The sequence below is a fragment of the Uloborus diversus genome, unplaced genomic scaffold (assembly GCF_026930045.1).
Source record: "Uloborus diversus isolate 005 unplaced genomic scaffold, Udiv.v.3.1 scaffold_13, whole genome shotgun sequence".
NCBI classification, from domain to species: Eukaryota; Metazoa; Arthropoda; class Arachnida; order Araneae; family Uloboridae; genus Uloborus; species Uloborus diversus.
In genome coordinates this window covers 7,627,887-7,641,942 of record NW_026557987.1, presented here as the reverse complement: position 1 = coordinate 7,641,942, position 14,056 = coordinate 7,627,887, and the positions used below count along the sequence as shown (strand labels likewise).

At 37.4% G+C, this 14,056-nt stretch overlaps 1 protein-coding gene across 1 annotated transcript in view; it reads left to right on the top strand.

Moving 5' to 3' along the window:
* LOC129232656 (partitioning defective 3 homolog) overlaps positions 1–14,056 on the top strand; it is a 98,328-nt gene that overhangs the window by 71,883 nt on the left and 12,389 nt on the right. The window contains exons 12-17 of the mRNA XM_054866788.1: positions 1,638–1,838; positions 2,519–3,000; positions 4,068–4,228; positions 5,359–5,583; positions 12,936–13,092; positions 13,720–13,812. Of these exons, the coding sequence (XP_054722763.1) occupies positions 1,638–1,838; positions 2,519–3,000; positions 4,068–4,228; positions 5,359–5,583; positions 12,936–13,092; positions 13,720–13,812 (1,319 nt within the window). The remainder of the gene's footprint in view (positions 1–1,637; positions 1,839–2,518; positions 3,001–4,067; positions 4,229–5,358; positions 5,584–12,935; positions 13,093–13,719; positions 13,813–14,056) is intronic.

Here is a 14,056-nt window from a genome sequence, read left to right as displayed (position 1 = left end):
TTCAACAATGTCCCCTTCCTCTCAGTTTCCGAATGGATATAATTGCTGGAAAACTTGCTTCTTGTACATACAGTTTTAATTCTGGAGGATTATGTGACTGCTAATATTAAGAAAAATGCTTTTTGTCTCCAAATTCTAGTTAATAAAGATCGTTGGGGATCTAATTCAAGAAAGACACTTTAGTCGAAATTCGAGATATACAGGTTTTTCATAAAATTTCATTCGATACAAACATGGGGGGAAACATTGAATTAATACTTTATGTGCAGGGAAAATGAAAAACTTCGACGTAGAGAGGTTTTCGAGATAGGCAGGTTCGAGATAAACAGGTTCGACTGTATGTATTTTTTTTTAATTAAGTGTTTTACATCAAGGCTATGTATATCCACAACTAATCTACAACTACAAATGAGGCAGTGAGAAGCAAAAGGATGTAAGTGGCGAAATTAAAAATTTGGAGATAACCAGTACACATGGTAGGTGAACCTCTCCTCTGTCTTGGGGCGAGAGAGGGTACTAGTAGCCCTGGTAGTTGCTGCTATGCAGCATGATTTAGAAAGAAATTTCAATGAAAGTCTAGTTATGATATTATATTTAAAATCACTTTACTCAAAACTTGAAGATGTGTACTTGCATCCCTTTGCTTCTCACTGCCTCAAATAAGTACTAATTTCGGAATGATTGCTTTGAAATTCGGCAGTGCAAATAAATTTTGGGATTTTTCCTTGTTCATTGAACTTTGTGCTTTGATGAAAAATTTGAAAACTGACTAATGTCATTTTACCATCTGACCATAGTCATTCAATGTTTAAAGTCGTCTTTACCATAGCCGACATCCCTAGAGTAAGAGCTCATTTGCATGAGACTTTCTGTTGATGTAATTTCAACTGTTGTTGCATACAGGTTCTTTGGTCTGTTCAGTAATGATGTTGCAAGGGGCAACTTGGTTTTTTAGCTAAATAAAAATTTTCTTTTTTATCCCTCATTTCTTATTTTAAAGGAAACCAGATAACTTTTGAAAATAAACGGTTTAAAAAGCAATGGATTGAACATGTTTATGCTCGAAAAAGCGCAATACTGTTCGACAAAAAGGTTTCTTTTCTATGATCTCGATTTTTCGTGAAATGTTTGATTTCGCAATTACAATTTTTGTAACTTGTTGCTATTATTTTGAATTAATGTCAATAAAATTCAGTGATTTTGCCATATTACATTCTTTTTTAGAAAGCATCAACTCTTGACCGACTGTCGGGATAATTCTCGACTAGTCATCGTCTTTTCGCGTAAAATGGTCTTATACTATCATTCTTTCCTCTATTCCATGTCAGACCCTGTGAAATCATGGCAGACTCTAGTTTAACTTCTTTAGTGTCTCTTTGAAAGGGTTAGACAAAAGTCGAGAAAATGTTCCGGTTTTTGAGTGTTTTTTCCCCCAAGAATTGCTCGAGGTAAATTTTCAGAAATTCTGACCCATGTTGTATAAGTCAACCCATCAGCTTGTAACCTCACTTTTTATACTAAATTACTCAACATTAACGTGAGTATGTAGGGTAGATTGTATCTTTCAACAACTCCATTCTGTTGAGGAGTGTTGTATTTTTTGTATTTATATTCGTAAAATGCATGCGTCCCGGCAGGTGGCGTGCGAGGAGGAGGAGGGCGCCGGCGTGTTCCCGTGGAAACACCGAGAGATCCTGACGTTCCGCATCCCCCTGGAGGAGGCCCCCTCGGGGGGCCTGGGGGTCAGCGTCAAGGGCAAGAGCACCTCCGCCCCGGGCGGCTCCGTCGACCTGGGGATCTTCATCAAGGGCATCATCCCGGGAGGGGCCGCCGACAAGGTGAGGGGATTTTGGTCCTTTTTTTCTATGCTGAGCCTTCTGGCATCATATAAGCGGTTACCCATTTCTATTGCACTTTTTTCTCAATTAAGCCACAAAAAATGTCTAACGGGTTTACGCAGAGCCGCTTACCATCGTTTTTCACTTCAGAAAATATGAAAGCTGACTAACTTCAAATGATTAACTTGTTTGCTTGGTTTATACGTTAACAGTCATTGAAGGCGGCAAAACTAGAATGACCTTTTCTGCTGGCTTCTACAAAGTACTCTAACTTTTAAGATTTAATTTTTAGTTAGCCTTAAACGTACTATTTTTCTCAGAGTATTCAATCCTTTTTTTTTTGGAGAAGATTCAAATTCATTTTTTAATGCATAAACAAAACATTGTTTTCTGCCTTAGGTATATGGTGTTATTTATTTATTTTTTTTTTTTTGTAGAAGATTCAAATTTATTTTTAATGCATAAACAAAACATTTTTTTCTGCCTTAGGTATGTGGTGTAATTAAATGGGGACATCACCCCTTTTACGAAAAAATGTCTAAGAAAGACTTTTTTGACCATAAAGTCCATGTTAGTATGAAATGTTAAGGGTTTTTTTATTGCATTTCAAAAAATTTTAACTAATCCTGCCGTAAAGGGTCGGACATTCGATTTTTGATTTCGGTGTCTCTCCCATCCAGGACGGACGTCTCTCGACGGACGACCAGCTGGTGAACGTCAACGGCATCTCCCTCCTGGGCACCAGCAACACTGATGCCATGGAGACGCTGCGGGGTGCCATGAGCCGCTCCGACGGCCCCATCCGGAACGCCGTCATCCTCACCGTCGCCCGCCGCGCGTCCCGGCCCCCCTCGGAGGTGGGGGGTGCCCCCCAGGGGGACCTCCCCCCGTCGCTCTGGGACGGCACCTGGAACGGCACGAAGGACGACCCGGCGGATATCGGGGTGCCGCCCGGACGCAACCCGGTCCTGGAGAGGCTGACCGGCCGAGATCCGGAGGGCGACGTCAGGACGTGCCGCCTGCCACAGATGGTCGTGACGGACACTGACGAGAGGGAGGCGTACTGCGCCACGGGCGACGCCGTCATCATCGAGGGGGAGTACGACCCCAGGCTCAAGAAGGTCGGCCCCGCCCCGGAGGGCGTGGCCCCGGCCAGCAGCCAGTGAGTGGATGTTTTTTACCCATAATTTCTCGGCTTCAAACTTGAACCGAAAACCATTATTTTGGTCTGAATGAAAACCGAAATTGAACCGGGAATTTGATTGGATGTGTAACTTTCTGTTGTTTTTTGCAACTTATCAATATTTTCTAACATAACTTCAACCCTATAATCATCATCATTTCATGCTCCATTTTTTAAAGAATTAGATTTTTAGTACAAGTACAAATATACATAAAATAAAATTCAGTATTGGAATGAAAACGATTTATCTGGCGAAATAAAAACCAGAATTGAACAAAAAAATAGTACACTCATGAGTTTGCTATCGCTGCCTTAGCACAACATTCATTGAATCTGTCGATGTAATAAAGCTTGCTCTAGTTGCCACTTGGTGGCGTTTTGTTTTAGTTTCCTCATGGATGAGTTATAGAGTGTTTTTACTCAGCAACAGCGATCTGGGCTGTGACCAATCAGGCTTGCACATGTGCCTCAAAGCAGGTATTTAAGATCGCTGGCTTGCAGGAGAATTCATCTTGGATGGTAGTCTTGGAACGTAGTCATGTTGTAGTAGTAATTTATATCAGTTTTAGATATAACCATAGAAATAGATCCATGTAAATGATTTGGTTCGGGAGTTGGGGGTTTTTTATCGGTTTTTATCTTGCCTAGTTAAAGTTTGTCATGCTGCTTATCCCATCATGGCTACTTGTACCTGCATGTTGTTGTTCAAGCCATATTTCTATACCTTGTACAGAATCGTGAGACGCTGGGTGAGATAAGTGCTTTTTTAATTGGTTTCACTGAATGTCAAGTAAAAGTTAATTCCGGTGTTATATACCCTAAAGCCCACTCATTTTTTTTTGTATTTACTAGTTGTTTGTTTTTATCTTGTTGTGTATTTAAGCCTTAATAAATGGCTTTATTATATTTTAAAAAGATTTATGTGTAGATTTAGAAATCTTCATGCATTTTGGTAGTTGACGTTTCTGAATAACTCATTAAGTATGCTAACAACGGTTGCCGTCCTTGTATGAATAACGATTTCTCTCTCTCTCTCTCCCCCACAGGCTGTCGCTGGCGGAGGACGGCGGCGGGGAGGGCTTCGCCCGGGACGGCTTCGGCCGCCAGAGCATGTCGGAGAAGCGGCACGCCCAGCTGGACGCCCGCAGCACCGACACCTACCAGCGCAGCAAGCGAGCCAAGGAGGAGCGGCAGAGGCAGCACGCGGGTGAGTGCACCACCCCCTTGGGGGGACGGTACACACGGCTGTCCTGCTGTGTGCAAGTGAAGTGCAACAACTGCACATTTTTCTTTTTTTTTTTTTTTTTTTTTTGCATTTTTGTCATTTATTGTACGTTAACTTTGTTGAACTAACAATTTGTCTCTAACTCCCGTAAGGAAGGTAAACACCAAAAATGGTAGCACATGCCTTTCCATTTCACATTTCTGCAGCTATCTAGTGAATGAAATGTCAGAACTCAAATTGAAAAGCTAAATCATTTTATTTATAAATCTAATAATTAACAACTGTAAATCATTAAATAAACTTTTGTAAATGGTATAAGCAAGCATGAGGGATTTCAACAATACTCAAATCAATCTTCATGTTCCAAAAGAACATCTTTCCAAAAAAATATTTGACACCCTAACAAGAATTATTCTAAAATGTTTCAAAAAAATTCTAAGTCCCTAACTCTCTTGGCAAAATCCTAAAAGCTATCTCCAAAGTTTGGGACGTCGCTTCAACAGCGAAGGATCCTCTTAAAAAGGCGACTATCGTCTGTCGAAAATGAGAAACGCGAGCAGAAGAGAGCGATTTCCTTCTCACTTCATCTGCTTATATCCTACCCCCGCACATGCGGCACGTCACTCTGGATATGCTTACGTAAGAGCCATCTGGATCTTTCCAGAACAATTGATTTGCCGCGGAGTCAGCGGGAGATTACGTCACACATCCCCTCGTGCCAACGAAACACGTCGTTCGAAGTCAATCCGATGTTTACACGTCGATTCTCCCGATACGCGATTTGAAACAAGCGTCCTTTAAAGGGACAACAAGATTTACTGCATATTCATTATTAAAGAAATACAAGTGAGTAAAAACATTTACATTTAGTTTACACTTAAATGAATTGGTGAGAATATCTCTCAAATAGACATTTTGTGGTTATCAGTGCCACTCCCCTTCAATGACCTTCACACGTGTGGACAAAAAGAGAGCAAGATAGCATCCGATATATTTCCGATTAGAAATTGGTGAAAAATACGATGTAGGAAAGTACTGATACTAGATTAATGTAATGCAGATTGAACAGTAAAAAGCGAGAAACCTAACACAGCACTTTTGTCCTTACGCAGAGTCGGACCCGGAGCGCGGCCCGTCCCTGGGCCTGCGCAAGTCCAGCAGCCTGGAGAGCCTGCAGACCATGATGCGGGAGCTGGACCGGGAGGACGAGGAGGCCCGGCGCAGGGCCGCCGCCCAGTCCTCCAGGGGCGGCGCCAGGAGCCGCGGCTGCAACGAGAGCTTCCGGGCGGCGGTGGACCGCTCCTACGACGCCCCGCCGCCGCCCTCCATGGAGACGCGTGAGTGACGCCTCCTTTATTATCATTTTCTTAATTTGTATATGATAAATAATTATTAATCTATATATATAAAAATGGAGTTTGGTAAATTTGTTCCCCAAGATCTCAGAAACTACCCGGCAGATTTGGCTGAAACTTTCACCGTTTGTTCAGTTTGGTACTGGGAAGGTTTGTAGACCAGTTCGAAAAAAATCCGATTGATAGTTCCTTTTTTATTCTAATTTGTCCAAATTTTTGCATAAATGCCCCAATATGACGGTGAAAAATTACGTGCACATATTAAAATTATGTGTCCATCGAAAGCGCTTATTTTTCTGCTGAAGATGGCATCTGTTAGAAAGTTCTAAGTTGTATGAAAAACGACTTATGAGCTTTTTTTGTTCCATGTTCGAAGGCTTTCCTCAACCCAATTCATTATTTAGTGTATCATCTCAACTCCCAGTTCATAGTTAGAATTGTTGAATGTTTTTGTGCTTCGTCTGACAGTTTGAGGCTTTTCTCAAGTCAAATCTTAAAGTAACATTTTTTGCCCAAGATTGGCTAATAATAACTAGATTTGGTTGATTATTTTCTATTTAAACGGAATTTTAGGGTAATTAATGGGTTTTTTTTTATTATTTGTGCTTATTGGATTTTTTAATCATCATCCAATCTAACAGCAGAAATCTCGCCAAAATTTATGCTGAAAGATTTTAGTAGCGGAAGTATTTGGCAGTTTTTTCAACTGTCGCGGTTTTTGAAGTCAAATACTACGTAATAATGTTTGTCAGTTTTCACCATGTAAACAAAATATCGTCAATCAAAGAATCTTTAAAAACTTTTTTTACTGTAAAATAATCCAGCAACTAAATTAGGCAAATCCAAAAACAGCACAAAAACTTTCATTAATATGACTTTGTGCAAATTCAAACCATCGCCAAATTTTACTACTTATTTTGGGAACATTTCGGATGAAATTGTTTAGCGCCATTTTATGGTGACCATAAGTATCTTAGCATATGGCGACACTATCTCTTTAACAAAAATTAGTAACATACCGTTTTACAAAGTAAGGAGGGGGAGCATTATCCAAGGTATCCCAAAACGATTCCCGCAAATTCGGTAACATTTTAAATCGCACCTAGAGCCCACAATAATTGAAATTTTCCAAAATAACTAAGGCAAGTTTAAGGGGATCACGGGCGCGCGGCTACATTTTTTTAAACAGTTCGTTCTTCAATTGACATACAGAGAAGGTAAAATTCCATGTAAAAAAAATAAGTATTAACTGATAAATCTTTTTAAACATGTGAAGTTTAATTTCATGTTTCGTAAATTCTTCAAATTTGTATACGCTTAAATTTCGTGTTTTCGTTTCTAAATCAATATTATTTTGCTCTTTTTACTTACTGCTACTTTAGTTTTATGAGTAAGGAAGAAGCTAGGTTTTTTTAAATCACGTCAAAAAGGTGTGTTTTAAGTTCTTTCACTTAAAACAGAAAACAAATGCAAGTAACGATTGTTTCTCATAATTATTGCTAACACAGGCAACGCCGGGTATTTTTGCTAGTATATAATAAAATATAAATAATATATGCTGAATATTTTATTTATATTTATTATATAATATTCAGCATAATAATATACTCATTATGTAATATTTATTGAATGAGATAAGTTTAAGTAAAGTTTCTGTACTGATTGTGCAGATTTGTTTACCATCTCTGGTTTGATACATTTAGGGATTAGATTTTTCCAGCTTTTTCTGTTATCTTTTTGAATCTTTCCTCTTTTTTTTTTTTTTTTTTTGCCTTTTCAAGCCTTTTTTTTTAAATCAGAAAAAAATAAGATTTTTTTTTTTTTTTTTTTTTTGCCTTTTCAAGCCTTTTTTTTTAAATCAGAAAAAAATAAGATTTTTTTTTTTTTAAATTTTCAGCCCCAATTTCTTATTTTTTTCTATTTTTCCCCCTCGAATCTTCATCCTCCGCGATATCTGCCAAAAGCGTATGTTTTGGAAGCATGCCAACAACGTCAAACACATACTGCGCCGAAAGTTGTATGGCTCGTTTGAGATTTCAATCTTTTTGCATCCTGCTAGTATTTCAATTATTTTTATTGTTGGGTGGTTTTTTACTATATGCTACCTTTTATCTGCTTATTTTATTCATCATTTCAATAATGTTTTTATTTCTTTAATTTATTTTAGAAAAAATGCAAAAGTTAATCAAAAAATGTGGCTTAGCACCCACAGCCTCGAATTTTATTGAAACCCTGCATGGTTACTTTTTTTTGTATTTAAGAAAGTAAGAAATATCTATTGTGAATCTTAAATGGTTTAGGCTTTACAGCTTGTTAAAAGTTTTGAGATTTCCTGATGAAATGAGGCAGCTTCAAGTTGTTCTTTTGATTCCAAAATCGTATTTAAATTTTTATCGTAATTTTAAAAACAAATTTTGGGTTCCAATGCAAGAAAAAAGATAACCAATTGTTTATATACATATATATATATTTATTTATTTTCCATACTTACTATGAAAAGTATGCTCTACCTCATAAATTTTTTTTAGAATTTTCTCTGTGTTGTAAACTTTTACTCTATAAACAGACTAAATTAACACCATTGCATACCATTAACAACATTGCATGCAAATGAGCTTCTCGCTCTCTGCCAATCAGATGGGAGCTATTGTTCAGACACTGAATGTTTTACATTTTTTATTTTAAACTAAGAACTACTTATTTTATATTTCTACAATTTCTTTCTCGAGCATGCGTCTTGAGAGTTCGACTCTTTCCAGCTTGAGTCATTCATACAAAACACGCAATTTATTTTTTGAAAAAGAACAGATCGAGGCACTGCCCCTGTGAAAGAAGTTTATGAAAAAAAAAATTCAGACTGTAATCTATGCCTCAAGAACATCCATCCAACCCACTCCTATTTGTATTCCACAGGGTTACTACTAGTAGGGAGGGAGGGGGGGGGGGTACATAAACTGTTAGAGAAAAATCAACTAAATCAGGGTTCAAAACTCCTCCGATACTCCTTCATTTGGGAAATTTTTTTGAATGATCCTTCAAACCCTTCATTTTGATTTGAACTCCTTCAAAGCTCCTTCGTTTTTAGTTGAAAACTACATAGTCCTAATGTACTATACCTACCTCTGTGACAGTAACTTCAAATGCATACTTTGATCGACAACTTAACTTTGTCACATGGGCGAAGGGGTGAAAATATTATTAGATGACTAAGACATTTCATAACTGAAGTGAACCATACTTAAATGGGGGCTTGACTATTTTTCAAGTTTTATGATTATTGCTTTTCCTTCCACCACACTCTCTCAGCTGCAAAAGTCAGTTTCTCTAATTATTATTTAACTAGCTGCATTGCCCGGCTTTGCTCGGTCTACCTTGAAAAAAACCATTGTGTCCAGTGAAGTATTTTCAATAACCAGGATTAAATGAAAGAAAAAAAAAACCATCATGCAAAATTTTCTCGCCAAACAATGACGACAGATACTAAAATACTTTTAAGAAATTAAAATAAAATGAGAAAGATGGATTTAAAATGCGTAACCATGGAAACACAAAATAAAATAAGTTTCAGAATTGAAAATGAGAAAGATGGAAATAATGGATTCAAAAAGCGTTACCGTGGAAACCCAAAATAAAATGGTTAAAAACTTGAACAGAGAACAGATTTTTGAACTTCATTTCATTCGCTTGTAACTCTTTTTCTAATAGAGATAGAGGGTTAAACTTTCGACCTTAGGTCGAGTTAGATCTGGAGTAAAAAAAACAGCTCTTTCCAATGCTGTCAGAAAGAAAACTGTGGGACAATTCCTTCACTTTTTATTGATGGATTTAATGAAGAAAGTAGTGCCTAAATTTCAGCTAAGCCTGAAAAAAATCGAGCTAAAAACGTAAATAACTCCCGCCGCAATTAAGTTAGAGCATTGGAACAAATGGCGTAGAACGCGGAAAATTCTTCCCTTTCCAACGCATGTAATATTGCTATTTGCGAGTCATTTTTCACCCCCATATTCGGGAATTTATGAAAATCGGGCCTAAATTGGAATAAAAAACGAACTATTCATCGAATTGTTTTTGAACTGGTCTGCAAACCTTCTCAGAGCTTAAAGGAACAAACTGTGAAAATTTGAGCAAAATCTGCCGGGTAGTTCTCGAGTTTTGCGAGTTCAAACACACAGACGCTTTTTGGGAACTTCATTTTGTACTATGTAGAGAAGATACATAAGCAGATGTACTATATTGAGTGGTTGTGTTAAAACCATAATTGTTTAGCAAATGGCAGTTATAATATTGTAAAATGGGTCATCCGCAAGTGATGTCATGCCTTGAGGGGGAGACAGGTTCCTGAAATTTTGACAAGGGGAAGAGAGAGGGTGACGAGAAGTGATATCATGCAGTTATTATAACAATATGTTTATATAAATGACGTGTGACAAAGGGGTAGGGGGTCAAAGGTGTTGAAAAAAAAATTGCAACAGCATTTAAGGGCAGCCCATTAGTATGTACTCCTTCAAAATCTCATTTTACTCCTTCAAAACTCCTTCATTTTATTCCTGAAATTGAGTACGAACCCTGTAAACTGAGCCGAATTTTGAAACACGTTCAGGTAGATCATTAACATCTATCAATTCGGGAAAAATACAGCATGTTAGAAAAAAAATTTCAAGTTCCAAAAGTTTGTAGAGAATCCTAAAAATAATTTTCTCCTAAATTTAAGGGACAAAATTTTCCGTCCCATTGTTGTCCCTTACTGAGAAGTTCTATTGTACTAGGAACATGGAAGACCTTGCATCCACCATCAACAAGTGGGTATTCTTTAAGCATGCATCAGAAGCCAGGTTAGCATCAGAGTCCAGGAGGACTACTGGGGCAGCAAACCCAGAATTGAAGAGCTAGAGAGCGAAAATCGAAGCAAGAGATCATTGATCGGTAGCCCGGCGCTTAAATAGCAAATAACAGATGCTTTACCTTCTTTGTATTCTTTAGTTGAGCTGTTCGAAGAAATTCATTGGAAAAACTCCTGAAAAACTTCTTGGCATCGGCGATGCGTTGAAACGTTATTCCTTTCGATGAAAGCATTTCTTTTAACTGCTAGATTTACTGATAACCGCAAAGTTTGTTTACATTCACACTCTGTGTTTGCTGGAGTGGTGCAAGAACTGGGATGTTGGGTTTACACGTGTAGCGCCAAAGTATGGTGAATCCCCACACATAAAAAATAAGGAAGTATAATTAATACAATTCCCTTGGCATCAGAAAAGCAAGAAAAATGAATAAAAATTCTAGCATTTTGACATAAACAAGTTCATTAATGTACCCCCAAAGCAATGTATCCCCCATTTTAAAAGAAAAATACTGCACTCTAATTAACACTTGGTTCAAAATTTTGATGAGTTTGTGGTTATGTTCTAACATTCCTCCATTACACTAGAACACTGATTTTACGCATTCTGTAGGACCGGTGATAAAAAATGTACAGAGTGGGGAAAACATGAAGTTGGGGGTGGGGTAAAGTCTTAGCATGTTGTTTGAAAATTGACAGTTCACCAATGAACTAGCGGAGAAAATGTGTAATCTTTACTTATTTTTTGTTTTTAGATAGTTTTCTTTATGTCACGTTCTATACTGAGAATATTTTGCAAATATGCTTCTTGGTTAGTATTAAGCAAATGAAAATTGTTTTGGAATTACTTGGCAAAAAGAGCAGCAATCGTCATTAACACTTTCAGGTCTGAGCTATTTCAACCGCATATTTTTAGCACTTTGCATGATTTTTTAAAAAACACTTGGAAGATGTGTATTTTGGTAATTTTTTTTTATTACATTATATTGAGATGTTTTCTTTCGTAATGAAGGATCTATTTAAATGAAATAAAAATCAATTTTTAGTAAGAAATTAGCAAAAAAAGCATGTTTGAAACTTAAAAAAAAAGTTCTGCACAGGAAAACATCATTTTTAACCAAAAAAAAAACATTTTAAGTTAACATAGACTGAATTAAAATCGTACCTAAATCTTATCTGAAAATAGGTTTAATAAAATTTGCTGTAGTATGGTACATTTCAAAACACAAATTCGAATTTAAACCCCAATTTAATCACGTTTCATGTAGTTATTTCTGCCTTTTAGTGCCATCTATAATTTTTTTCTGAAAGTAAAAGGTTCGTAGATAATATATAAAAAGGCTAGAAACGTACATAACTCGTACTTTTATAGCTAAGAGAGTAAATATTGGGCCCCGATAGAATCTCGGGCTTAGTTAGCTTCACCAAAAACGGAAACCCGAGTGAGGCTCGGGCATAGACCTCAAAGTGTTAAGGAACGTCAGACCTTCGATATGCATGATCGGACCTCTCTCTCTCTGACTGAGGACAATGGCACAGAACAGAACTACTGCCAGAGTGGCTTCGAGCAGCCATAAGACAAAACCATCGTTGGAAAAAGGAAATCTAAAAAGAGAGAAAAGTTTGCGAGTCTTGTTGATGATAAGTTATTTTTATGTTGTTCATGAAAAAATGTATTAGGCGAAAATGTTTGAAACTCGGAATATTTTGACAGTTTTCTCAGAAAGATCATTTAACTTCAGAAAGGCAATAAGGGGTCATTCATTAATTACGTAAGGGTCCCAAGGGGGGTAGAAAAATCTCTACACACCCTTATTTTGGGGGGAAAGGGAGGGGTCAAACCCGCTCTTAGGTAATATTTTCCAAGTCGATTTTTTATAGAGAAAAAACATATTAGGATGAGCTGTTTTTTTGCTTGTTTTATGAAGAATGAATAGTGTAAAATATAATTAAACGTTCGCACTATTCATGGTGTGTTTTATTTTTAATTAGTATCGCATCATATAATATATTTCAAAAATAAAAATCTTTGATTTGCATCAAACTGAGAGTTATAGTGTCACTGATCCTTTTACAAGAACATTTTATTATTTTGAAAAGCGAAATAGAATCTTACGTAAGAATAGGGGGGAGGGGTTTGAAAAATATTACATGTCCTTACATGAGGGGAGGAGGGTAAAAAATTGCCAAAATAATCCTTACGTTATTAATGAATGACCCCTAACGTGCAAAAACGAATGAATCGTGGTTCAAAAACTTTACTACGATGTTTCAAAAACGAATGAATCGTGTTTGAAAAACTTTACTACGGTGTTTCAAAAACGAATGAATCGTGTTTCAAAAACTTTACTACGGTGTTTCAAAAACAAATGAATCGTAAAAAGTTTTATTGCCTTGTGGTGATAAGGGTTAGCAAATTTAATCAAGAGTCGAGCTCGTGCCATGTAACAAATTCACTTGTGTCTTTTGATCGTAATCATCCTTTTTAACCTTGCAGTGGACGAAGAGAGCGAGAGCGGCAGCTCTTCCGGCCACCTGCTGACCCGCAGTGCTGACCTTGCCGACCACATCGACCCCCTCTACGTCTATGGACAGGTGGGCAAAAGCTCCTCCAAGAGGAAGAGCCTGCTCAAGGGACTCGGATCCGTCTTCAAGTGAGTGTTGGAACTCTCGACACTACCATTCTGTTGGGGGTCATGTTGACCTTCAATCCTTTGTTCAAATAAATAACACAAGGGCCCATTCATTCCTATAAATAACACCATCTTCTTCATCACTTTTCTTGACTTCTTGTTTTATGGAGTGAATCGATTTGGCAAATGAAGCATCCATATATAAATTGTAGTTGAAATGAATTAAATTTAACAACTATTAAAGTGCCATTTCCAAGTTCTAACATTGTGAAGATTAAGTTTTTCCCATGAACTAGAACCACAACATGAAAGTTCGGCAACAGTCCAAATTAAAAACTAAACCATGGCCATAACGAGTCTAACCCTAAATGCAATTAAAATAAGTCCTTAATTACCGAAGTGGCAAGAATTCAATAGAAAAAGTATTTCTTTTTGTCAACAATTTGTGTACCCAAATCATCATTTAAACGTGATTTTGACGAGATCGTCAATGACAGTTAAAGGTCAAACGACCTCGAAACGAGAACTTTACGACATGTCGAGCTACTTGTTCTCTACTGCCTTCGGCAATTTTTCGTCTGCGTGATGATGGACGTCAGATCTTGAATGTTTGAAAAGCGTTCTGATTCAGACATTCTCTCCCCCCAGGTTCGGCAAGAAGGGGAAGTCCCCCCAGGACCCCAGGGGGAGGTCGGATGAAGACGAAGAGTCACACCGAAGCGAATCCAGGGAATCAGACAGGTGAGCCCTCTATGTCAAAGTGCTGATTGTTCCTGTCAGAGTTGTTTGGTTTGAACCAAACGGTTGTTTTAAAAAACCATGCTGTTTTTTAACATCTTTTTTTTTTTTCGAACAACTAACTCCCCCCTCCTACACCCAAATATTTTGATGAAATTTACATATTACAGGGTTCATTGTGTTTTGGTACTTTACCGAATTTCCGGTATTTTCGGACGTATTTCCGGTATTTTTATGTCCGAAAATA